General features: G+C 37.4%; 1 protein-coding gene across 3 annotated transcripts in view; it reads left to right on the top strand.

Annotated features, from left to right (window-relative positions):
- PLD5 (phospholipase D family member 5) overlaps positions 1–26,790 on the top strand; it is a 189,383-nt gene that overhangs the window by 92,602 nt on the left and 69,991 nt on the right. For all 3 annotated transcript variants that reach the window (XM_087776601.1, XM_009463536.2, XM_087776602.1), the window contains one exon: positions 24,707–24,875. In XM_087776601.1, coding sequence (XP_087632727.1) covers positions 24,707–24,875 — 169 coding nt within the window. The remainder of the gene's footprint in view (positions 1–24,706; positions 24,876–26,790) is intronic.

Genomic DNA, 26,790 nt, shown 5'->3' on the forward strand with positions numbered 1-26,790 from the left:
GATGTCGGTAACCACAGACTTTGCTTTCTTGTAATCTTGTGGTAATCAAAAGCCTATCAGCTGGATAATCTGTCACTGTACATCCCCAAGCTATATCTGTGAAACCATATCACAAGATAAAGGGGTTATCATCAGTGGAGATGACTGAAGATTAGTTAGCTGTACTATGGTATTAAAGTTGTATGTATTATCTTAATTATTACCCTGATGTATTTGTGGAATATTTGTGTGTTACAATCAAAAATACATTTCGCTAAGTTTTCCCGTTGCCCTGATTATATTAACCTAGTATGCTATTAGATAACTAACCCATGTGTAGCAATTCTAAGAAAGAGTTAGTTGTAGATTCTTTACTGAAAACTTAGATTTTAGTTGTTTCTGTTATATCTTTCGTCTGGAAATAAACTGGAACTGTCATGTCTAGAGTCTTAACTCACAAATTCCGACTTTGTTGTTTCTAGTTATAACCAGGATAAGTTTATTTGAAAAATCCACTAAAGATAATAAAAGCTTTGAATCAAGTTCGTAAATTTATCCACAAACAATAAAAGGTTTGTTTTTAATTTCTTTGGGAGGTACATAGATGCGATGTTTGATCAGTAGCAAAGACCGAAGCGTAAACACCCATTTTCTAAATGCTACCTTTTATTTAAAACTAGCTTATTTCATATTGGAAGTAGGTGGTCTTCATAACAATCAGTTCTTTGTTGCATCTTCTCTCTCCCTTTCCTTTGCTCTCCAGCTCCTGCAATCCATCATGATGATGGTATGTAACTTTTTTCCCCTCTTCCAGGTTTCAGGTAATAGCAATTCATTGAACTCATACTGTTACTAATAATGCGGCAATGAAGGAGACATTTGTTAGATGTATTATTTCAAGCTTAATGGACTCCCTATGCCTCTCACCATCTAGTGAGGCAAGAATGCTGATTGGCCTTTTAATAGTAATGACTGTAGTGTGGGACACTCTTCCTAGACATTAGTGACAGGTTAGGAGTAAAAGATAGCCAGAGGTATAGTGGAAAAACAACTAACCTTTGGTTATTGTTCCGCAGTCCCCAGGAAACATCGTGTGTTTGTCTTCGGTCAAGGTCAAAAGTAGTAGCAAAACTTTAATTTCCCCTATCCATGACTTTTTTTTTTTCTTATGAGTGCGTGTTGTAAACATTGTCCTATTGTTCAGTGCCAATGTTTTAGAAAGCTAATGCATGCTAGAAGGTCATCACGTTGCATGCACAGTGGCCAGCCTTGAAATTGTTTGCCCAGAATACCTGATTGCATGAGATGTAGTGTAACTGAAAATTGCCCATCTCTACATCAGAAAGATGAAAAGATAAAGAAAGGATCTTTGCTTATTTTTCTGAGGAATGTATTTCCAGCAGGATTTTTTTTTTTTTTTTAAATCCATGAAGGATGTTTTCTGTTGGTTAAGCAGCTGCAAGTTAACAGTTTTAAAGGCAAAGCACTGCTCACCCCACTCTGGCTTGGTGTGATGTTGGACCCATATCGGTATTGGATGTAAGTGGAAAGGATAGTAATTAACAAGAGCAGAGCATGGAGGTGGAGTAACTGAATTTTCTGTCACATTACTAAATGAAACAGTCATCGTTGTTTATGTCCCTCTTGGACATAAACCTTTTAATTTTACTGTCAGGCATTTTGCTGATTTGTAAAACTGTTGTCATCTCCTTCTTAAAGTGCTTCTCGAAGCTCCCCTCTGTAGTGTGCCATATGCAGGAGGGGCATACAGCTGTAGCCAGGCAAATGAGCTGTGATTGCTGTTTGGACCAGCAAAGAGTTGAGGCTGTCACCCTCTGGGTGCTTATTTCTTGCCTCCAAGTCTCTCTGTTGGAGTATTGCTAACTCTTTGAAGCAAGAATTACAATGTTTGAATGAGATTTACTGCAATAACTATTGAGTTGAAAGTTGAAAATACTGCTGCAAGACTCTACTGGAACACAGAGTTTCTGCTTGGTCACCTGGTGACTGCTTGGTCTCCCTCATGTGGAGAGAGAGTCTACATCACAAATTACCTCCAAATTAGTGTAAGACTCCTACATAACCAAGTGTTTTGATGGTTTGAAAAGTTAACATGTTAAATTTACTTATTTTTTTCCAAATTTACCTACTTTTAAATACTTAGCTGCTTTTTTTTTTCAATGATATGAGAGTGAAAAGAAGATTTTTAGTAACGACATTTATCTTATTAAGAACAAAGTTCAGTTTAATCTAAAATGTATTTCATAAGCAAAGTGTTTGTAATAAATTAAAGACTACTTGGAAGTCTGTATTTTGGCATGGTGCTAAAGGACTGCGACAGTAACACAAAAGATCCCATTTCATTAACCAATCACTGTGTTTCAAAAAAACATACTCCATTTCCAGTGAAAAAGAACCAATCTGAAGCAATAGAAAGCATTTTCAATCTTGCTATGAATTTGAAGACAACATTGGAAAAAGGGATTTTTCATTACAAATGCCATTATTTTGTGGTTGGCTACTAACTAGAAGCAAAACATTTCTGCTAATGCTTAGCAATATTTTGCTGAAAGCTTACAGTAATTTTCTGTTCTTTAAGTGGGTTCATTCATGTTCTTGTTGCTCCTTGTAGCACAACAGAAAGCCCAAATGTCAAGTAGTCAATAATTCAACTATCAACAGTCAGTTCTCGGGGTTTGTACAAGAAGGTGCTTTGTGTATGTCATTTCTGGGTTTGGGGCCTTGATGGTTTTTGATAGAATAGTTGATGTCCTCTACCTACAACAATTTGTTTATTTAAAAAAAAAAAAAATTATTTCCTTCTGGAATGCTTGGAAGGGAAGGCACTGAAAAACCCTAGGTCAGTCAGTCAACCAAGTGCAGCCCAATACAGTCTTGACATCTCACCAGCTACAGAATTAAACTATGTGAAAACTAAAAAAAAAATCCCCATTCCTTAACTTGTACAGACCATGTTGTTTCAGGGGGTGGGCAGGTGGGGGAGTGTTCAGCATAGGTTGATTATTGTGTCAGCAAAGCTTCTTAGTTTTTGGTTTTGGTTTTTTTTTATTATTTAAAAATTGAAATTTTTTTTTACAGCAAGTGACTATATTGTTCTAATCTTCATTTTAGCTGTTCGTTGTCTTTTAGTTATTTGACTTATAGAAAGCTTACAATCACAGAAAGTGTTTGATTTTTCATAAACGGTCCCACCCTCATGAGGCAGTCTGTTTATGGGCAGAGAAGACAGCAGTGCATTTTTTCGGCTTTCGTATGCTTTAAAGCAGAAGTAATTTCTTTTTTGTGAGATCATATTGTTATGGCTCACTGATGTATGATATAACTACGCTATAATTATAAGTTATGTGGCTATTGCTTCTTGTTTTCAGTAACTGAAATGACAGAATATAATAATGGATAAATTTTTCATGTTCCCGTGTTTTAAAAGAGATGGATTTACATTGGCGATGTGATTCTTGTGTATTCCAGTTCACAGACTCTAGGGCTGCAAACTTGACTAGAACTTACCTCTAAATTATAAGATGTGAAAGATACATTGTTATTTTGAATAACAAATGTATGACTTTTTCCACCAAACCTCTCAAAATTATAATTGCAATGCAATTGTTAAATACTGAATTAAAATTCAGCAATAATGAAGGAGATAAGGAAGAAGGACTGTCTAGAAGAATACATAGAGTGCGTAACTGTGTAATAGTATTATGAACTTTCAGTTGATACTGAAAACTACTATTTTATATAGGGAGCAGAGGAAGAATTAATTAAAATGTAAACACAAAATAAATGAAAAAAACAAACCAAAACACTTTTTATTTTTTTTCATTTCATTTTAATTTGCCATCAACACTGCACCTGACTTGTGTTACTTAGTTTCTTCTTGGTTAAGTGCCATATATTTAAAAAAAAAAAAAAAATCAAATAATACCCTAAACAATATTTGATTAAATGACATGCAATCCTGCTTTAGCTTCATGCATGAGGCCTGCAGAAAATCTTGCTAAGCACACTACGTTTTCTTTGTGTCAAAGGGTAAAATTATTGGGATTCCTTTTAATGTTGTCAAACTAGTAATGAATTTTATACATAGCAAAATTCATTTTAAATTGCCTCTAAACTGTTTTATTCTGTTTATTCTGAGGTTGAGTAGTATTATGTTAGACTCTTAGGTTTTATCTTTGCTGCAGCACAGATGTGCTCTTCCATTTTAAGGTATCACTATGGGTTTACTTATTGAGAATTTGATCAAGTTTGGGGATGTTCAGTGCCTGTGCCAGGCTGTTATGGTCCTGCCCTGTGATTGTCAGGCAGTTGTGTCTAGAAGACACAAGATGACTTTCATGTTACTTAAGACCATCTCTATTTTTCCTCCTGGAATCTATTTGCTATTGAAAGAGTGCTATTTATTTTTAAAAGCAGTTTTTGGACAAAATGAGCCCCACTGTATCAAGCTGTTCACAGTACTATTATCTTGAGTCTGCATCTCATATTTCTCTGCTTTCAGCTTGTTTACATTGGCACTGCAGAGAAGAGAATAACAGGAATAAGCCAAATCCATTTCCAAGTATCAGTACCTAAAAGGTCTGTCCTAAATTTGAAAGCTCGAATGTACCATGGCAATCGGGAATGCACCTCTGGCATCTTATGCATCGCTCATGTACCTTCTGCCTGTTTGGGTTGTGGGGCTTTTTTTGGGGCGGTGGAAGGGCGGGGTGTGTGTTTGTCTTGGGTCTGTCCTGCTTGCCCTGCTTTTTATTTTGGTAACCTCCATCAGAATTTATCATTCTGTAGTTTTGTTTTCATTGATGCACTTGAATAGACATACTACTTGGTGTGAACCCTTTAGCATTTCATATTTACTTTCAGTTTGTTCTTCCAGGGATCAAACTAATTTCCCAAAGATTTAGTTATTTTCCAGACATGCAATTTGTAGATTGATATTTATTTTATTGTGTACGTTTGTAAGGTGTAAAAAATCCCTTGCTGTTACAAACAGGCTTGTTTTAAAAATTGTATTTTTCTGATTGTATTTGAGCTAGTGGCAAATAAAATAAAACAGTAATTTTATTCATCTAGTTAGTATTTGAAACTGGACAGTAGGAAAGGAATATAGAGAGTATAAAATAAGAATGATTTAGATTGTTTACTCCTGTGTGCTCTAAATCACAGTAATGGCTGTTATCCAAGTAAAGTGTTTTTTTTTGTCCAAGATAGATTTCCAGAATGAACTTGCCAAAACCTGGATAATCAAATACACCAGTGAGGATGTGTCAGCATAAACTCCTAAAGTTGGATTGGTGACTTAATGTATATTTGGAGGACTGTCAGCCAAGACCCTGAAGGATTAAGGAAAACTAGGAAAGGAAGTTATGTTGCAACATATTTGGGGAGGAAAGGCAAATCCATTAATTGGCAAAGAGATGCTAACTTCATATTGAAAGACTTCTTTTAGGAATGCATTGTAAGGTAAATAAGGTATTGATAAGTATTCATCACAAAAAATGGGATGAATTGATCAGAAAATGGCTTAATAAGAAGAGGGCTAATAGAATGGAAGCTATCCAGTCAAAAGACTATTGTAAATTATTAATTTCTCATCTGTGCAGTACTCAGAGGAGCAGGGGAAACCCCATTTACTAAAGACTTGATCCTTGATCCTTTAAAAGAAGTTAGTGGAATATTGTTATAGATATCCCCAGGCACAAGAGTGAGTCCTGTTGTAAACAACTATTTTGGCTAAATTAGAAGAAATTCTTTCAGTCTTGGTTTTGCAGTTGGTTACTCCTGTGGCCAAGTTCTTCACTATGTAATTATGCTAGAATTAGAACAGACCAGACAATATGCCTATGTTGTCATATCAGCATCATGTTGTTTTAAAAATTATTTTGAGAACTCTAAATTGCTTGTGATAGTTGTCTCACTTTGTCTTATTGTACCTTTTACTGGAAATGGCCTCCTTTGAAAAATCACGTAGATATCCCAAACTGCACCTTGTGTACTGAAATGCAAATTAGGCAGAAATTGGGAGCTGAAGTGCACAAAATAATCCATAAAAATGATTTTTTTTAAAAAAGCTATTAAAAATGAAAATTAAAAAATTACCCCAATAAAAAGTCCACCCCAACCAGGCAAGGTTTCTCCTACTCTGCATTTCTAACACTGCTACCTTTTTAGCAGAGTTCCCGATCTTGTCCTTAGCAAACTTGGGATTCACAATTAAAATGTTCCTCTGGGTACTTACAGATCTGGGAGATATGCTCAGACCAAACCAAGTGGAGCTCACACCACTGAGCCCATAACCATGCCAGGCAAGGAGGCTGGTGCCTGCCTTTATAGAGTGAGCAGTAGACGGAAAGCAGAAGAGCTGAGCTGTAAGCTTTTCTTTGCATCCTCCCTTTCAGAAAAGTATCTTAGTTACCACATCAGGGACATGGCCAGGTATGTGTTTTGTGGTGTGTTTTGTGCTGTGAAATCTGTGGGTAAGAATAAGTTCACAGAGCCCATAGGGTGAGCAACTGTGTAAAGAGAAAGCATGTGATTTTTTTAAATTTTGTGTTGTGTGTGTGTGCGCCCACTGATGAGGGTACTCCCAGTGGATCCTGGCCCTTGCAGCAGATATTAAACAGCCTTGAATGGCTTTTTTCTAGAATACTTTTGATCATCAATAACCATTTAAACTTGACTGTTAAAAATGCTCACTTGCAATTTTCATTCCTTGCAAATTAAAACATTTGTGATTCTTCTACATACTAATTATTTATTCTTTTTTCATAAACTCATGAGGCACAAAGAATTGCTGGGCCAGAATTAACTAAAGTTGAGTATTAATGAGATCAAACAGACAGTTAATGGGTTTGAGAAGTGAACTACTGTAGAATCCCTTATGTATAGGCTTTTTTGGAGATTATTTAAAATGATTAAGTTGGAGCTAAGTTCTGTTCCAACTGAACTGTTAGGAATTTTGTTATTGACTTTAGGGAGGCCAGTTTTTAATTTCTTTTGCTTTACCACAATTCGCCATCTGCCTCCGCAAGTGAGGGATACATGGGGATCCATGGAAGTGTACAGTTTCCATAAACAGTTGGCTTGTACCTGGGAGGGCAAGAGGAAACCCATCAATTTTGTGAGAAGCCTTTGCTTGCCAGTGGACAAACAGGAGAGGCAAAGAGCTGATATTTTGCTACTGCCTTTCCCTCTCCCATCATCATTAATATAAACCTTTTCAGAGTCTCTTGTTCTCTATAGCTTTGTCCCCATTTCTGTCTCTGGAGCATCAGTAGTGGGGGCTTTGTTTTGAAGATACTCAAGCTCATCAGTTATTTGTGTTATTTATTGGGAATTACTGGGGCCCAGGGACAGAGACATACTTGAAGACTTTTGTCCTGCCATAGCATCTCCATTGGTATGCATAGTTTGATTAAAGAGAAATAGGTCATAGGAATTCGTCTTTCAGGAGAGGTTTTTTTAAAACATTTATAATCAGTTATAACTAAAGTACCAGTTCACAGAAACAAACTCCTCTGCTCCTTCTTATCCCCGAGGTTTCTCTGGTGTTGGGAACAGAGGAGACGTGAAATCTTCAGATCAATATCCTCTTTTCAAAACACCTTCCTCCTTCTGTAATGGTAGACCAAAGGAGGAGTTTTGACAGATTGTGTGATAAGGTGGGAGGAATCTCCTCCGAATTGTAGGTTATTTGTTGAGGGTCCAGGTGTTTCTATTAGTAAGGGTTAGGAACAATAAATTAATCCAGCCATAGCCTGTTGGTTTTATCTGTCCTTGCATCTATCTTTCTTTACATAGTCCTGATATGGTCTGTAATATATTATTGTCCAGGATACGTTAGATGTTGCACAAAAACATGAGATGACACAATCTGTACCCTAAAGAACATAGTCTTGAACTTGTAAGAAAGTTAGATGTAATAACCTTTCATTATATCTCTAAAATAGCCAGCAGAGGAATTTTGCTAGAGTGGGTGGAACTCCTGAGAAGACTGGCATGGTGCAAAATCAATTCCTATCTCAAAATATTGCTGAGTTTTCATCAGATTATTTACCATAAGATGCTATAGGACATAGTTTATGATAAGTATTAGAAACAGAATAAGAAAAGAATGACTGGTAATTTAGCCTATATGAGTACCGGAGGCAGCCCCGATGAACCTGCCTTTAGTTATGTTAACTGAGAAAGTGTAGGTCCAGAAAATACTGGAGATGGGAAAATGAAATAATTTTGAGTTTTTTCATAGGGAAAGGGAATAGCCTGAGTAATGAGTAACCAATAAACATTTTTTTTTCTTTTTTGGATCAAGATAAGATGGCTTCATATCCAATCGCTTTGTATAAATTAAGATAATAGAACATTTTGTGTATCTCTGCCCTTGAACCTATTCTTATGTAGAGATTTCTAGCTGCAAATGTCCAAACCCTTTTATAAACACAGCTGCTGAACTAGAATACTGGGAATATTTTTTGCTTTACTAGTTAGTGTTCCTATTGAAGTTTCTTTGAAATAAGCTTTACTTTTGGTTTTATGTATCTACCTTTCTTGTCTTACAGTTGGTTTTGTTCTATAATAATTTAATTAATCATTTCCATATATCTCATTCACTGTAGCAAGTGAGTTTTCCACATCCTATCTGTATTGCTTTTTTTAATTTACTCATTATAATGTATGATTAAGTCAAGTAAAATTCTTTTGATCTGTTGTGATGAAAGCCTGGTCTCTTTGGGACAGGTTACTTGAAGTTTTATGCTTTCCCAGGTAGTGTTTGTAAGTTAACAGATCCTCTACTTCAAAAAAAAAAAAAAAAAAAAAAAATTATCACAGCCTGTAAAGTTTACTTAAGTGTTATATAATGTTTTAGCACAGAGATGTTGGAAAGAGGGATAAAAATTTCCCTTGATTTTGTAAAAGATAGATAGGTTGTATGAGACTAATAAATTTTCAGTGATAAGGTAACTGACTACTTTAACAAGGTAAGACAGTAGATCTACCCTGTATCAGTCTGAGCAAACCATTTGGTGAATGAGAAATTGCCACATGGGAAAGCAACAGTGGCTACTGTAAAATTATGAACAGGGAGGGTACAGCAGTGTTTTTCAAAAATCAGTGACCCCCCAAGATCAATACCATTTAATATTTGAACTAGTGTATTTTGTGCTCAAAAACTAGATTGAGAAATATTGTCAATGTTAGGAAGAACCTGGTAATTCTGCAAAAGAATTGGGTAATATCATAGAAGACTAGGTGATCTTATGGTCTGGAGTTACAGAAAAGTTACTTAATACTGCAAAGCACAAAAATCATTCATTTGCAGATGAAAAGCAAGAATGGGTGCTTCAAAGAAAGAGCTGGAGGAGCCTGGGTACTAGGGCAGGGCATTTTACTTTATTATTAACATTTAATAGACTAGGATTAAATGAAAAGCTTTATCGGATTTCTCAGGTTGCTGTTCATTTGAAATCAGTGTAAAATATCACTAGCCTTTATCATAGAATCTTTATTCCTAAATTTAATTTTGGTTTTCCTTTACAACAGTTTTCTTGTTGCCTTTAAAGAACTTTCATATTGTGTAGTAGTGACTTAAGAAAATGGCACTGCTTTTGTCACCTATTCAGAGATAATGTGTACAACCAGTAAATCTCTTTAAGGACTGTAGTTTGCAAATCCTATTGTTGTAAATGGCAAAATAATCTTGAAAAGTTGTTGGGATGGACCATGTTTGATGTTAGGTAGCAAGAAGTAATCAGGCAACACTGGTGTCCCTTATATAAAGGTGTGAAACCTTTTGCATTCGTAATTTATTGAGAAGCTGTTTCTTCTGTTTGCTTCAGCTCATGCTTTTGTTAGTGTCATTGTTATTTCGTGAGTGAAGAGCATGAACTGGGTGGAATACCAGCTGTCCTCTTGGGCTCAGAGGGTTGTGATCATCAGTACCAGTTCAATGTGGGCAAATGTGAAGTCTCGCACCTGGGTTGGAATAACCCTGTGGAAGTGGTTAGAAGGCAGCTTTGCAGAAAAAGATCTGGGGTTCTTGGTAGACAACAACCTTGAATATGAGTCAGAGAAGGGCAACTGCATGTTGGGCTTTATCAGCAAGAGTGTAGCCAGCAGGGTGAGAGAAATTATTCTTCCCATGTGTTCAGCACCTGTGAGACTACATTTGGGGTACTGTGTCCAGTTTTGGGTCCTCCAATACCAGAAAGATACCAACACACTAGAGCAGATCTAGTGAACAGTCATTAGAATGGTCAGAGGACTCGAGTGCGCAAAGTACGAGCAGAGGCTGAAAGAACTGTTTAGCCTAGAGAAGAGGAGGAGAGATCTTAGTGCTGTCTACAACTGTGGGTGGTTATAGAGACAACAGAACCAGAGTCTTCTTGAGGGTGCACTGTGATAGGACAAGAGGCAACAGATGCAAATTGCAGCACAGGAAATTCCAATAAATTACAAGGGTTGGTTTTTTTTTTCTTAATTGTGAGAGGGTCAAATAGCAAAACAGTCACCCAGAGAGGATTGTGTAATCTCCATCCTTGGAGATATTCAGCACTTTACCAGACAAAGTGCTGAGCAACCTGATCTAAGTGGACCTGTTTGGAGCAGGAGGTTACACTAGATGACCTCCAGGGGTATCTTCTAACCTGAATTATTTGATTATACTGGCTGCTGTTTTGTTTGCTGGAATGCCAATTGGAGCTCCTTATTCCCTTCTGTAATGCTGTTCTTCCTTATAGTTATGTGAGATTTTTATGTCCACTTGTCAGAGGGGTGTCTGCCTTCCCTAGGATTCAGTATGACATAGGTGATTCTGGCAATCTGCAATATCTTTGCTAAGGGTGAATTCTGGGTCTTTCAGTAGAATTCCTTCTTTTTGCTGCAGATCCCAATCACGGTACAATTTTTTATCAGGGATTGGATTAACGCCTCAGAATTGCTCTTTGCAGACTTTCTGTATTTTCACCTTTTTGTCCTATCTGCTTCCCTACATCTCTCATGTTTCATATTTCATGGAGTTTATCACTCCTCAGGTTCTGTGGTTAGTCTGTTCTTGGATTAGTTGAAAATAATAATAAAACATTGTCAGAAGCAGCTTCGAGAGAAATAAAGCTACCTCAACTGTTGGCTGTTTTATTGGAACGTGTTCCTTACGGTTTCAGAAAAGGGTTGTAAAAAGATTTTTCTGTCTGTTATACATTTCAGCAGTCATCTGGTTTTTAATTGGTCTGTTTCTCTAGTCTTGGTATCCTTTTACTTTGTTCTGCTCTTTGAACTTCACAAATTACAGCAGTCATGCAGAAGCAGGGAATGACAGCGGTCTGGTTTAGTCAGTTTTCTGACTTAAATATGTGAATAAAGTAACAGCTGACTGTAGAGCCTTCTAAAGAGACATTTCCCCACAGACATCATTAGAATTAAATTTGAATGAGAAAATATATGATCTGAAGGCAGAAAATAAATATAAGTGATCCAGAAATGCCCTTTCCTCAGACTGAGAATGGGAAAACCCTTTTTCAAATTTATGAGGTTATAATGGATGTTAAATACATCTTTTGGTTTCTCATGGGGATATATGTACCATTTTGGTTAACGGTTTGATTTTAGTCACTCCTAGGCAGTAGTCCAACTGTAATTTAACTAGATTTTCCATCTTCATACTGTTTAAGGGAACCAATTCCTTAGGGAAACTGTAACAAAAGAAGACAGAATTGCTTAGAGTTAGATGCAATACTATTTACATCAGGCAAGATGTAACTGGAAGTGCAAAGGAAGTATTAATGCCATTTTGAAAGGCATTGATAAGTTTTAATCTGGAATACTGTGTGTAACTGACCATCAATAATCAAGAAGGTTGAACTCATGCTAAGTAGGAGGAGGTTCTAGGAATGAAGAGTCTGTTTAATAAAAAAGACGCTAAAGGTGCTCGGCTATGCAGGGTGAAAGCTAAGAAGAGAAATTATTGTCATCCACAAAAATATCACAGGAGGGAGAAATTCCAGGGTGGGATCTGGGTTACTGAGGATAAAGGATAGAGCAGGCAAAAAGATACCAAGTGAATCACGTTTCTGCCTACTGTCGTGGTTTAACCCCAGTTGGCAACTAAGCACCACACAGCTGCTCACTCACCTTCCCCCCACCCCTGGTGAGACGGGGGAGAGAATTGGAAAAAAAAAAAAGTAAAACACACAGGTTGAGATAAAGACAATTTAATAGGACAGCAGAGGAAGAAAAAAAAAATAATAATGATAAAAGAACATACAAAACAAGTGAGGCACAATGCAATTGCTCACCACTTGCTGACCGATGCCCAGCCAGTCCCTGAGCGGCGATCGCTGCGCCCCCGCCAACTCCTCCCAGTTTACATACTGGGCATGACATCGTACGGTATGGAATAGCCCTTTGGCCAGTCTGGGTCAGCTGTCCTGGCTGTGCCTCCTCACGGCTTCTTGTGCGCCTGGCAGAGCATGGGAAGCTGAAAAGTCCTTGACTTAAGTGTAAGCACTGCTCAGCAACAATTAAAACATCAGTGTGTTATCATCATTGTCATCCTAAATCCAAAACACAGCACTCTATCAGCTACTAGGAAGAAAATTAACTCTGTCCCAGCTGAAACCAGGACACCTATCAAAGCAGCAAGATAAAAAATATTCCAGTATGACAAATGGTGGTAAAAACCCTTCCTTGTTCTAATATCTTTTCCTCATCTGGATAATTTAAGAATAAAAGCATATGAAACATTGCCTGAAGTAGCAAGGACAGGGACTTGATCACCCAGGAAACTTTTTCCATTTCAGTTTGCAATTTCTACACACTGTTCAAGGCTTACTGTGTTACCATGTAAGCTGCTTGTAGGCAGGGTAACCACGTTTTTAAATCAATATATCTGTTTTTTCTATTTACTGCAGCTAATGGTAAGCTGCAGCAGACTTTCAAAGAATTATCATTAGAAATAGTAGGAAGTCTCAGTTGTTACTGTTGTGCTTCTTGTTACTGGGAATCTGCCAAGATATCCATAAACCCCCTTAAAAACAAAACAAAAAACTACACAAAAAAAACCCAAACCAAAAAACCTCACCCAAAACAGTAAGCCAAATTAGACTGGCCTCATGCCTCTGATGTAAAGAGTTTGAATGATGACAATTTAGGCAGTAGTACTTAAAATCTGTCCCTGAATGTTGTATACTGTCCGTGGAGATTTTCAGAGGCCCATGCTGCTGCTTCCTAATGCAGTAATTCTAGGACTTTACCAAAGATGGATCCCACTGTGTTTGTCCCTACTGTTAGAGTAACGAGGAGTCCCGCTAATGAAGAGCTTTCAGTCTACCTAGACAAATGAGGAATGGTGGAGGAACAGGTCAGAATGCACAGGACTGCGTCTTGCAGATTTAATAACAATGCTATGTTTTCTGCCAATGAAGTCATTTGGAAGAGATTAATGAGTAGAAGACTAACCAGAAGGAGCAAAACAAAAAAGGTCATCTAGGATGTAATACACAGAAGAGGCAGGCAAGGGGAGGAGGAGCCGGGGAATGGAAGTGTTCAAATTAGAGAATAACTAGAGTAAAAGATGGTGGGGGGAAAAAAAAAAAAAGATGGCACATGGTTGGAGCAAGCTGTTCTGATGCAGAGAATGCCCAGGAAAAAATACAGAAGGCAGCCTATTGTCTTTAGAAAGCCTAATGATCCCCACAAAAGGACTGTGCTGACTCCACACTCTGGCTTCTGCCTATCATTTCTTTTCTCAAGAGGAAGGAGAAAGAAAATCTCCCAAGAATGAACAGTTCATTCAAAATGATGCATTTTGAGCACCTAACAGTGAAGTTTAATTTTCATTGTACGAGCGTCATCAAAATGAAAGATAACTGTAAGAGAAATTCTCTATGTTCCCTGTCACAAAGTGCTTCACAATGAGTTTGAATGAACATCTGGAAAAAAATGAGGGAGGGAAATGATGAGAAATAAGGGAAAGAAAGAATGAAGTTGTGGTAGTCATAGAGAAGCTTTGATGAGATAAATTTGTTATGCTACCTGAAGTTTGGCAGAGCAGATGTGAGCTCTTGGAGTGCTGTTATGACCTCAAATAAATTTCAGCCATATGCAAACGTTGATATGGCATCCTTCTTCATCGGTGGATTTTTTTGAATAAGATCACAATGCCAGCTCTTTTCCCTCCATTGTCTTTAAACACTATTGTGAAATCACAATCTAGAAGGAGGTTATTCTGGCACGTGATAAGGTGCTGAAAAGTTTTGTAGTGTGTTTTATATATGATGACAGAGGCATGTCACAGCCAAATTTTAGAGCTTCTTGCCATGGCTCGTCATACCTTAACAGTAGCCTAACGGAAGTGCCTTAAAGAAAGTCCAAATATATACAAGTAACAGATGGCAATTTCTGTTCTTAGTCTGTGTCCGTTAAATAGATTTCACACATATCTCCAAGGCTTATATCTGTTGTGCATAGAGGCATGAGCAGAACACTGCAATGTTTGACCTCTGTATTCTTGTGCCTTCTTGTATGTGAAATTCAGCTACAGTGTACTCTGAAATGAATGATGATTAGTGTCTAGAGATACTGTTGCTTTCTTTGACATAAAAGTGCCTCAGTGTTTCATTTGAGAACTTTTGAGTATTTCAAACAAGTGATTATTCAGTGAAATAAGATTTACTTGAACCTTAAGAAATTTGTTTCTGATCAAAATATAGGAATTATCCCATTAAAAAGGGGTGCAAATCAAAGTTCTGTCACCAAGCAAAAAAATTGCAGGAATCTAGAAATGTGGAGTATGATGCCTTTTCTATTGATTATGAATTTTGAAATGTCAGCTCCCATCAGAATGCGGGGAGAGTCAGATGACTGCTGTGCCGATTTGGTTCAAATAGTGTCTTTTTGACACCTCTAGTGGCCTTATCAAACAATCCAGGCACATTTTTGCATTACGTTGAATAGTAAATGTATTTATTTGCATGCTGAACTTTTAGGTTAGTATGAAAGTTGTGGTACGTTTCAGTTCTGATTACTATTTAAACAACATAGGGGGACTTCAAGAGCTGCGGACACAGGCTGGATTTAGATATTGATGATCTGGTGCTCATCAGCTCTTGCAAGATTTCACCTGAGGTGAAGTGATTAAATAAGACACTTCAATGTTCCCTAAAATGAAACTTCATTCTGTCTCTTGGAAACTCAGATGTAGGTGTCACCATTGCAGCCCTTCCCTCTGGCAAATAATTCTTTCCTCATGGAATAAGGCACTAATTGTCATGGATGAAGATGGGAAAGCTGGGACCATAAAACATAGGATTTTCATTGGGATAGTGTATTGGTTTTCTGGTCAAACCAGCCTTAATTAAGTCCATGGTTAATCTACCGTTAATTTCTGGTGTTAAGTTGGGTTCTTTTCTCTTCATGGGCCAAATTCATGCACAAAATTGAAATTAGGGGCAGCACAAGACCTCTATCATATAGATTTTAATTCTATTATGTTTTTACACTTGCCTTTATTAAATGTAGGTATGGTAATTTCTGGTTTGATAGCTTGGCTGCTCAGCTTGATACTGTATTTTTCCTTAGCTAATGTTGATAAACTTCTTGTCCCAATCAGAAACCATGAGATATTTATAATTATTCCTAGAATTATTCCATAAAACACATATCTGTTCTGACATACTAGATTTTTATCTGTTCGGTTTGTGTGTATATAAATGGTTGCAGAAGGTATAAAAGGAGAAATTGTTCTGAGAAATTAGAAATTGTGACTATACTGAGCTTTATCATAGGATGGTGAAGCAGAAAGTTACAGTAAAATGTTTTCATTTTGTTTATGCTCAATGTTTACATTTAATTTTGGAAGAATTAGGTTTGTGTGTTCAGGACCTGTGAAATATCTTCTTTGCTGAATTGCTGAGAAATGCCAGATTGAAGTCTAGAGGACCAAACCACATCCTATCTGTTCAGTAAATTAATAGTCACTTAAAGTCAATTCAGTAAATTAATGATTTCTTTGGTCCACTGCATTCTTATGATGTTAATTTTACCTGGTAGAGAGAGATTTCAGTGTCTCAGCTGATAATACCTGTTAGCAATTGGTACTTCTGAGCTTTATTTTACTTACTTATGACTGGACTTTAATAATCAGTTATATTAATTTGTTTTTGAAAGAATTTAAAAATATCTAAATTATCTAAGTATTTTTCAACAGGTATGCTAATGTTGTGGTCCAGGCTTAACATAACAGAGCTAAAAACCTAAGGCAAAGCACCTGAAGCAAAACCACACATCATTTTTATTCCAGAAGGGTCTTTGCATATATTTTATCTGTCCCGTTCAACTGCATTCTACATTTTTTTTTTCTTCTTTTATTGAGGGATTTGTTATTGAGTCTTAATGACGCTAAATAGTTTTATACAATGGAATCAACAACCTTCATGTCAGCATCCTATTTATGAAGCGAGGGGCAGTTGTTAAGGATTATTTTGGTACGAGCCTGGATATGTAATAGTGAAGGGAAAAGAGCAGTATTGTGCTGGACTGACCTGCATGATTCAAGAAAATGCCTAAGTCTGCATAAAGCATGTGAGAAGTCCTAAGAAAATAAATAAGGCTACTTAAAGGCTCAGTGCTAAGTTGTACTTTATTTATATGGTTTTTTGAACTGAGGCAAATATCAGTCATGTCAGAACAAACAAATGAAGATCTTTAATGTTTGCTATTTATTCTTTCTTGTTTTTTTTTTCTTTCCTCCCCATGTCTGTGCTCCTTTTTCCTTTTTTGATACTTTATATGACTGCTATCTTAGTTCCAGTATTAAAATGGTCGTGGCAGGCCAGATTGAATTTCTGACTAAGGTTCAGACTTGCGTTGGCACAGGGGAAATACTGTCCCCAGTAGGTTGAAGTGACATTGTAAAACATCTCATCAATTCTTTCCCTCCTTTGGATGCAGTTTTGCCTTTGAGAACTGACAGTTGCATCTGAAATACAACTGTGTAAATTTCCTTTTATCACCTAAAATACGCTTAGTTAGAAATCATTCACAGGTTTAAACCTTAGATGACTTGTCTTTTTGTATAGTGGGTCCTTCCTTTGAAACTTACATGTCTATGATATCTTACAACACAAGTATTGTGTTGCTCGTCACTTGAGGGAAGTTGAAACAGTAGGATTTTATTGTTGGTACGTTCTTTCTGAAGATGATGGTATGAGAGGGAGGGAATCATCTTTTTCTTACATAACAATCCATAGGGCAGTCCAAAGAGAAGAGGTATTCCTGGAGTGCTTCTAGTTATTTATTCTATAGGCCCAGAGATTGGAGTCTAATCTTCAGCTGGTAAAAACCAATATTGTTCCCCTGACATAACTGCTGGCTGAAATTCTTATCTTTTATGTTGTACCAACCAAGAATCTGGCACGTAAAATCTGCCAAGCTTAACGGATGCATTGTGCATGTCTGCACACTATATTTGGCTTGTAGACATCGTGATGAGTAGGCACAAAAACAATTACGTGGGAATAGCAATAACAAAGTGATCTCCAAGTTGATTATGGAAAATATAAAAAGGCCTGAGCGGTGAGGAGTTACAATATGTGTTGGTATGTAGCTAGCCTACTTCAATCGCTTCTGTGGACTGATAAAAAATGAAAGGAGAGTAAGTGCAAAGAAGGGGCAGCCATAGAAGGGGAAAGCTGAAAGGCAACTTCTAATTTTAGGCATTAGCTGAAGTGCTTAAGGCTGGAGTTCAGTGAACACTTGAAGTTGGCAGGGCTGTTTATTCCCACTCTTGTGCCACAGCCACCTCCTGCAGCTGCATATTAAATAGGATCAGGCCACTCACTTGGCTGAAGGGGCCTGTGTCTTCCAAGTTCAGTCACAGATGGTATTCACAGAATTTAGGCCACTGGTTAGGAGATCTGTCAAACTGTTTGCAGTAGGTGCACGACAGTTTAACCAGCTCTAGCTACATGTTACTTAGTAAATTATCTGCATATCTTGCATTTATAATGTAAAATGCTGTGGCCCTTTCTTGTGTCAGGGTGCCCTGGTGACATCCAGAGTGGCCCAGGTGAGCAGCGTGACTGAGGAGTCACTCACTGACTGACTGCTGGGATGAAGAGCAGAAGCCCACGACCAGTGTGTACCTCCTTGGCTTGAGGCAGCACGGCTAGAAGGAACGCTGCTTTGCTGTACCCTGTAGCCATAGCTCTATTTCATTATATGCTCCAACACAACAGTCTAGTAGTGCCATTTACATGCACACCATCAACCCTGTTAAACCACTCCCCTTTTATCCTACTAGGTTGCAATTCACATGTCCAGGGACAGGGAAGTTAGCAAATCTGCTTTAGACCATCTAGTTGGACTTCCTATACAATAGGTTTTTACCTTTTTACCCTCATATCTCATGGCTGGTTACCAGATTCTGAATATAAAGACAATCAAGAGATTAAGAATCTTCCCTCAAAGAAGAGACTGGCACTATGTGTCTCTAAAATTCCAGCACAGTTTGATTTCTTAAAAGTGTTAATATGCTCATTGCAGTGTTTTAACATTGAGTGCATGGAATCATATTGAAAATATGTATTTGCCAGGGAGGCACCGAGAGCAGCTTTTCAGTTTAAACATCACACTAGTCTGCTCTGTCACATACTCAGAAATGCTCAGATAAAGCTCTGTAGCTGGAACCCAATGCCGCATATATTTAATACCATAAATCTGAACTTACCTGCATTCACTTCAGATCTAATTCAAAGCATAGTCTTAAACCAAGCAGTCAGCATCCCAAGATTTTGTCTCTGGAGAGCAAAGTCTTCATGACTAAAATTTAAAAAGCAGACAAGTAAATGTCAGCAAAGAGCTTTTGTAAGGTGCATATACTTGGGCACATGCACGTGTACAAATGCACGTACATGTGCCTCACCAGTTGAGACTGTCGGCGTTAGAGCACTGTTACAGTTTGTGATATTCTCAGAGAATATTAGAGAACGTTAATAATCTAGGTGCTTCTGAGTACTTAGTCCGAGTTCACAGTCCATTTTAAATTCAATCTTGTCTGCTCTCCATTTCACTTTTAACCAGTGTGTTCTGTCGTGAATTTACTTTGATGAGTCAAACATATTTTATTTAAAATTGAAATCAACAGCATAAGCATGTGATAGCAGATTTTATAACTTCTCATTCTGGAAGAATTAGATTTAATTAATTAAAGAGTAAATATTGCATATAATGTGCAGTTAATTTTTTCTTTACTGGGTATACCATGTAATTATTCAAATACACTGCATACCTTTAGGCTCTGGAGTCTGATCTCAAGAAGAATTGTAGCACTTGATCTTCCAAATCCTTACCACTGACTGTAAGGGGAATATCCAAATATATTGATAAGTTGTGCCATACTTCCTCTTTTTTTAGGACACTTCTCTGAACCCAGAAAAAAGAGTTTGTTCTGCATGTGTTTGAAATAGTAATTATACCCTGTCTAGAAGGATATTTCTTAATCCCTTTCAGAAACAAGAGCTGGAGCTGTGGTTCTGTTGAGGAGCTAAAGAGAAGATGGTCTTGGCCAGCATGACAGCTAATGAGTAGGTCTGAGGGAGAAGAGTGGTAGGAGTGATATGGTGTAGAAGAAAGTGGAGGTCTTGAAGGTGATATGGTGAAAGCCTCAATTGAAAGCACTTGTCTGAGAAAGATGGTAGGTTTTGAATGGATATTAAGACTGGGTTTATAACAAAGGAGGAGCTGGAACTCTGAGGAGCTGTTGTCCTTCAGAGCAGGGGTTGGTGGTTCCAGGGCTTCTGGATTAAGAAAGAAAGAATGGTCACAAGAGGGTATCTTTAACTAGGACCCTGGTGTAGGGGCAGGACTCATGCACATTTCCCAGTTCTCTTTTTCTCCTCCCTTTTTGCCCTCCTTTTCCCCTTGATTTCCGCCCCCCCCCTTCCCTCCCTTTCTTCCCTCTCCCTTGTCCAAAATATGGGAGCCTTATGACAAAAATAGCCTTTGCTCATCTTTCATTTCTTTATTGTCTCATACAAATCATTGCAGTTTTTTCTTATCATGGTTTTTCCCTTTAATGGTGAGTAAATTCAGATGTTGTAGAGACACTCAAGTGCATATGACCTGGATTTTCTTTAGTGTATGACTTGGATTGGGACAAACTGGAGTGAATAATGTTCTACAGCTTATCATTTTAATATGGTGTGAAGTTTGAACTATCAAAAGAACTTTCCTTTTATACTTGTGTAATCATTACAGCTAAACTTTTCAACAGGCAGAGCTATAAATTTTTGCCAATAACCCCTAGTGTATTCAAGGGACAGACATATAGACTCTGCCTGTTTTCACTGCCCTAGCCTTCTTTCTACTCTAATTAACCCAGATGCTAAATTAAGAATATTTCTGTTTCCTTCAAAGGAAAAAAATTGGTGTCAGATCAGAAACAAACCTTCTTGCTTTCTGACCAAAGAACTGTCAAAGACGAAGAAGAATCCGTAGCCTGGGACGGAATTCACTTGAAATTACTAAATGCAAGTCATGTAGCTGAGGTCAGAAGAATCTTATTATTGAGGTCAAGGTCTATTCTTTGGTAGGCATTAAATACCATTATACTGCTTACCACATTTCTGTTAGCTTAGAGGAGCTTGAATCTTAGCTTTGACCTTTGTCTCTTTCTATAACTTCACAGAAATTGTGTAACATTACTTTCAGGTTTCTCAGTCTGTGCGAGGTAGGTTTCGGAATATTCAGCTATATAACTGAAGAGGCTAGCCTATGTTGGCATTAATCAGATGAAACAGAGCACCAGCAAACTGGAGAAGGGAAGGACATCTCATCCAACAGGTGTAATGTTATCTGCTAATGGTTTTGAGCATAGGAAAAGTCTGTTTTAATCACCATGTTACATTTGTTCTGTTTTGCTTTGTTAATATGCCATTTTTGCAGAATAAATTATGCCACCGCATCTGATCTTCCTCAAGGTCTGTGAATGACCACCTCTCCTGAAAGTTTTGTTATACCATATTTTAAAAACCTCTTTGTGGGTCATATTGGAACAAAAATGAGAGCTAAATTTAGCTTTTATTGATGGAATTGGAGCTTGCAGACTCTGCGTGGAAGGTTTAACAAAATTCTTCTTGACTATACACTGGAAATTTGCTATTGTGCCAGAGAAAAGGGGAAGATTATGAAGGCAAAATCACTTGGTTTAGAAACTTGGTTGTTGACTTGGTTTTTAGCTTCTGAGCTTGGTTTTGAGTTTTTGAGTGGATAGGGGAATATATAGTGGGGTGTGTGCGGCAGAATTAGTTCATTATTAAAGGGAAATCTAAACTCCTGAAAGCCACATTTTAACTAGTGCTCTAGCTAGATGAAATGTCTTTGTCTGCTAAAGAACACGAAGTACTTACTATTTGGTTAAACAAAAGACTAGGAAATATATTAACAGATAATATCTGTTCTGAATAACAGTTTCGCTAACTGGAATGCATTTGGCTTCTATTACATATTCAAACCCAAATTATAAAGTGGCAGGACCTGCGTAGTCACATCCCTTTTTTAGTGCTAGTGCTGTAGCCTAGTGAATGGTCTGCAGGTTGAAAAGCTGTGAGCTGATCTCCTACTGAAAAGCAAGTTCAGCCCAACAGTCAGGACAAACTTCCTTACCAAGAGGCACTTTGTCCCTGACAAGGGCCCTTTTAAGAGGAAGATTCATTTCTTTTTGCCCAGGAAATTTGCCTTGCTACTTTCTTTGAATAAGTAAATGGTTTTAACCTGAGGAACAGGAGGAAGAGCCCAACATTTTTGCATAGCTTGATGGTATCTGTACCCAAACATATCTATAGAGCAATGACCCACATCTGCAGCTCTTCCTGCATTACACTTTAAGGTATAGCTTCCAGTGACTTCTGGAATATGGGTTTACAATATATAGATATAGCATTTTCCCCTACTTTGGACCTAAATAACATGAAGTCAGCGCATCAGAAATAAGCATGTATGTGTTTGCCTGGATCAGGGCCCTAATCTCAAATATAACATGCTAAGCTTCTTGGACTTGGAAATACTGGAGCTATCCAAAACCTGACTGGACAATGTCCTGAGCAACCTGCTGTCATTGACCCTGCTTTGACAAGGGAGGTTGAGCTACGTGATCTCCAGATCATGTCAGCCCTTCTGTGACTCTGAGACAGCGTTACCTTCCTGGCAGCTTTCAAGTTGCCAAAGACAGAGATAGGAAGAATGGAAGTTAAGCTAATGCTTTCCAGTGAGACAGCAGTTCAGTACAGCCCATGGGAAACACCACTACAAGCCACTGGAAGTGACCGTGACAGATTCAATCCTATCAGTTATTTTGTGGTCTCCTATACATTCATTTGCATAGGTTCAACCAGAAAACACTGTGTATGTCTGGCAATATTCTAATGTTGAGAAATTTTGGTCACATCTTGTGTTAAGGGAGTGATATGCACTTTTAAATTCTAGCTAAATCAGAACCGCATTTGGTAGATTACTTTTTGAATAATCTTTTGATATGAAGAATGTCTTTGGAGAATATTCAAAATAACTCTCTCCTGTATCTACATGTGATTGGGTAGGGGATGAAAGAGGCCAGAAAGACATGGATTCATTTCTAATCTTTGCCACTGGATTGTTGCAGGGCAGGGGAGGGTTATGTCCTTGTAGAGATCACTTTATCTTATGTGCTTCAATTTCTTGCTCTTTGAAGGTGGCCATCCTACAGCTCTCTATAAAACAGCTCTGGGAACATGGACATTGCTAAGAGCCCCAGTACGATTAGTAATGTTAAATATTGAAAAAGAATTAACCAGGCTTTCGAGGGATCTAACAAAAGTTTTATTAAGTTCTGTAACAGGGTTAGATGCAGCAGAAATAAGGCTAAAACCTTGAGTGTTAGAGTAAAATAGTTTCTTCTTAAAAGTACAGCATTGCTAATAGACTAATAAGGGTAGACTAATAGACCAATAGACTAAAATTCTAGGGTACTAGTTATGTTGAAAAGTTTGTAAATATAATAGGTAGAATGCTTTAGAATAAAGTATACTTTGAAGACATTAAAAAATCAAGCTGCATTTTTAACCTTTTACAGTCAATTTACTGGTGTTACAGCGCTGTTGCTGTAATGCAGTTAAGTTTAATGTTGATCAATAGAATAGTGTGTTCAAAGTATGTTGTGAAGAACATCATCAGTAATTGTAGCTTAGTGATATGTATGTTGTTTGACAGATTTTAGGGAATAAGAGAACATACTTCAATGTTTAATGAAAGGAGGAGCTGTGCCTGTTCTGGTTTTGAGGGGGATTTTCGTCAGGCCAGGAGAGTAAGAATGTGGTAATTACCACAGGTTTACTTTATCACAGTTCTCATTGGGTTTTCTTTACACTGTTAAAGAGTACTGATCTTCAGTCTTTTAATGGGTTAACTTCACAAACATGCTTGATAATCTGAAATAGCTGTGAAAGTTTCCATGTGACCCTGTAGGATGAACTGAATTAATAGAAGATACTGAACTAATCTGTTTTTCTAACTGTCAAAAAGCATACAATTCTTGTTTACACTAGAGGTTTGTATTAATGGTTTACTTAAAAAAACTTTATAAATGATATTCGTATTGCTGGACTTGATAATTAATGTTATTAATAAGTACAGAAACGTTCTGGAAATAAAGTACTTGGATACAATGAAAAGTAGTATTGTCCACGTCCCTACTACAGCTTTCCTAAATCTGGTTTGTATGATTCACAGTAAAAGTGTGAGATGTTGGAAGCACTTATAGAAGCGCCACTTGGATAAGTTGAAAATGTCATCTCTTTGCCTAAAGACAGAATTGGGAAACTTGTTTGACTTGCATTTATTTTTAAGATTCCTCTATTGAGTGCAGGGAGGAGTTTTACCTGCTGCAATTTAAGGAAATCTAGCAGTGAGGCAGTGTGCTGAATGAAACACATCATTTCCCTGAAGCAGAGGGGCATATTTTGAACTGTCAGTTTACTACAATGTTTGTTTAGCTTTTTCGATCCATGTGAATGTATGTAATGTAATTTGCAAGCATTTGGAATACTATAGACAATAAGATCAAAGAGCTTTCCAAAAAGAACAGGAAATTAAAAGGGCATAATTCTTCTTTTCTTAACCACTCGATCACAATTAGAGCCTTACACAGGTAAACAAAAGCAGAAAAATTAAGTAGCTTAGAGCAGTTGGAAAGGGACAATTCCTATATAGAGACTGCAATGTAATAAAACGTCAGCTGTAAAAGCAGACCTAAGAGGATGCCAAGGAGTATGCATCTTGCCACATTGCATAGAGAGAAGAAATCAAATGCAAAGATGAGAGTAGCAAAGCAAGAAAAGATCGTTTCATTCTTCCCATCCTCACCGTAAGGACTGATTCCCACTTACTGTGTTATAGAAAGTAAGCTTTTCCATGTTTAAGCTAATTTTGCAGAGCTTCAAAAGCTTATTTGGCTTTGCTATATTAACAGTAGGTCATTTCTGCATTTTATTGTTTTGGGAAGTGCAGAGCATGACAGTCAGCAACTTCAGAGTGACTTGCGGGGTGGCACACTGCTGAGAGCCTCTGGGAGCAGATGTTGAACCACAGGCCCCAAACCTGATATTCTTTACAATTTGGAGCTTTTTAATAAAGAAAAGTGCTTTTGTTAAGTGGTTATTTTTTCCTTATCTATTCTCAGGGTTGCTCTTGTGGAAAATATTCCTGAAGGGATCAACTATTCAGACAGTGCACCATCCCATTTGTCTCTTTTCCAAGGCTGGATGAATTTGCTTAATATGGCTGAAAAGTCTGTTGACATAGTGTCTTCCCAGTGGGACCTCAATCACAGTCATCCATCAGCATGCCAGGTATGTTCTAGCCTAACAGAAGGGTGGGACTTTAACACTCTGTTCTTGTTGTTTCACTATTAATTTTTTAGAACTACAGCACTTCCCTGCAGCAGACCTATTTGTCTGGGTAGTCTAAAAAACCATTTTCTTGTGGGGATTTTTCTGCCAATACAATAGTTCTCTGAGAGTGGTGGCACGCTTGGACTAGATAACACATCCAACACATACTCATATCACTTCCATCTTAGGAAAGGATATCACTGAGAAACCTACAAAACTGTACCTTTATCAACACATCCATAATTTGGGAATATCCCTAAATCTATACACTTATGTTCTATTTGGTGCAACTGATCAAGTAAAAGAGCAAGAATGTGGATTAATTCTGCAGCCAAATAGATGGATAGAATTACACTTATAAAGAGCAATGTAGTACCAGATGATTTCTCATGCCTTTTCAAAATGAATCTTGGGAGGGAGCAGTGTTCAAGACTTCTGCAATTAAAAGCAATAGGAAAAATCATAAATCATAGTGAATCAGACAGACATGCATTACAATGATGCTGTGCCAACACCTTATTCTTGAGAGCAATCCTCTTAGAAATATGGTGAGGGCAGGTTTCCACTTAGTATCACTTGTGAAACTAAGATATCAAGGAATTGATAGGCTGAGACTCTCTCTTCCACCAAATGGATTCTTTGCTGAAAGAAACCGCTCAGCTGACATGAAATGGGGTTAAAATGACAGCCAGGTAACTGTAAGGAATCAACTCTGTTATACTATGTCATAAACTCTTCACTTTCCTCTCTAGTTCTGTTGATGCTATGCAGTAAAAAATGCCTTTTGGTAGATGATAGACAAAGACTGGTATTCCAAGCAACTAAAGATAGCACTGCAAATAGCCTGTGTTTTCAAGTCATGAACTGGATTCTACTTCTTTTGAAAGAGGCTGTAGCCTAGTTGAATGGCATACATTAATTTTTCTTCAGAATAAATCTGCTGTGTGTCTATTTAAAAGAGTGAAAACCTGAGGTGAGCAGCCAAATGGAAAATGTAGTGCAAACCCTTCCTTTTAGAATGCTTATAAATATTGGAATATGGTTTGTGAATAAATTTATCGAGTATCAAAATATTGAGATTTTTCACAATGTAATTATGCAGCTAAGCTTTATTTACATTTCTTGCCTAAGAAACTTCAAACCCATATACTGTCATTCAAGCAAATGAATTCAAAGAGATAGTGCCTTAGATGTTTTTAGGATGTGCATGAATTGGTATGTGCATGAATCTTTTAAAAATGTTTTGTCTGAAAAAAATTCAACGTCATTTGCTTCAAAACCAGCAGAGCCTAACAAATCCCAAACAGAGGACAAAAATAGCAAACTGGAAATTGGGATTTCAGTAGTTAAGCATGAAATCCATTCACTGTTCCACATTCTCATGCAAAGTAAAAACTGTAAGACATTGCTGAATGTCAGAGCAGGGAAAGGACGAAGAGACATGTAAGAAGTGGATTTGCTCTTTCAATCCTCAAATGCACTGTTAAAGCCAGAAAAATGAAACGTTTTTCATAATATTCTATTCTAGTTATCTATTTCTGCCTGCTAGTAGTCTTACAAAAGTGAGTAATTACTTGTGTTTAAAGGCAATTAATATTCCAGTCATTTCCTCATTTGTACAGCAGTGTGGGCTGAACAGCTGATAGATCTTTCTGTCAAGCTTGTCTATTCATCCTAAAACACTATACTGTTATCGGCCAGTCTAATTGCTAAGGCAATTGCCAAGAGGCAGCGTTTCTTAGCAAATCGCTGCCCCAGAGAATGTACACAAAGCTTAGTGTGTGAAAGGGAGGGGAGAAAACTGGTATCGTTACATCTGCTTTCTCCACTTGTAACATGAAAGTGAAATTTTGGAGGAACTTCAATAATTGTA

Source organism: Nipponia nippon, unplaced genomic scaffold (genome assembly GCF_047370975.1).
Source record: "Nipponia nippon isolate SJK-2023a ecotype South Korea unplaced genomic scaffold, ASM4737097v1 scaffold_4, whole genome shotgun sequence".
NCBI classification, from domain to species: Eukaryota; Metazoa; Chordata; class Aves; order Pelecaniformes; family Threskiornithidae; genus Nipponia; species Nipponia nippon.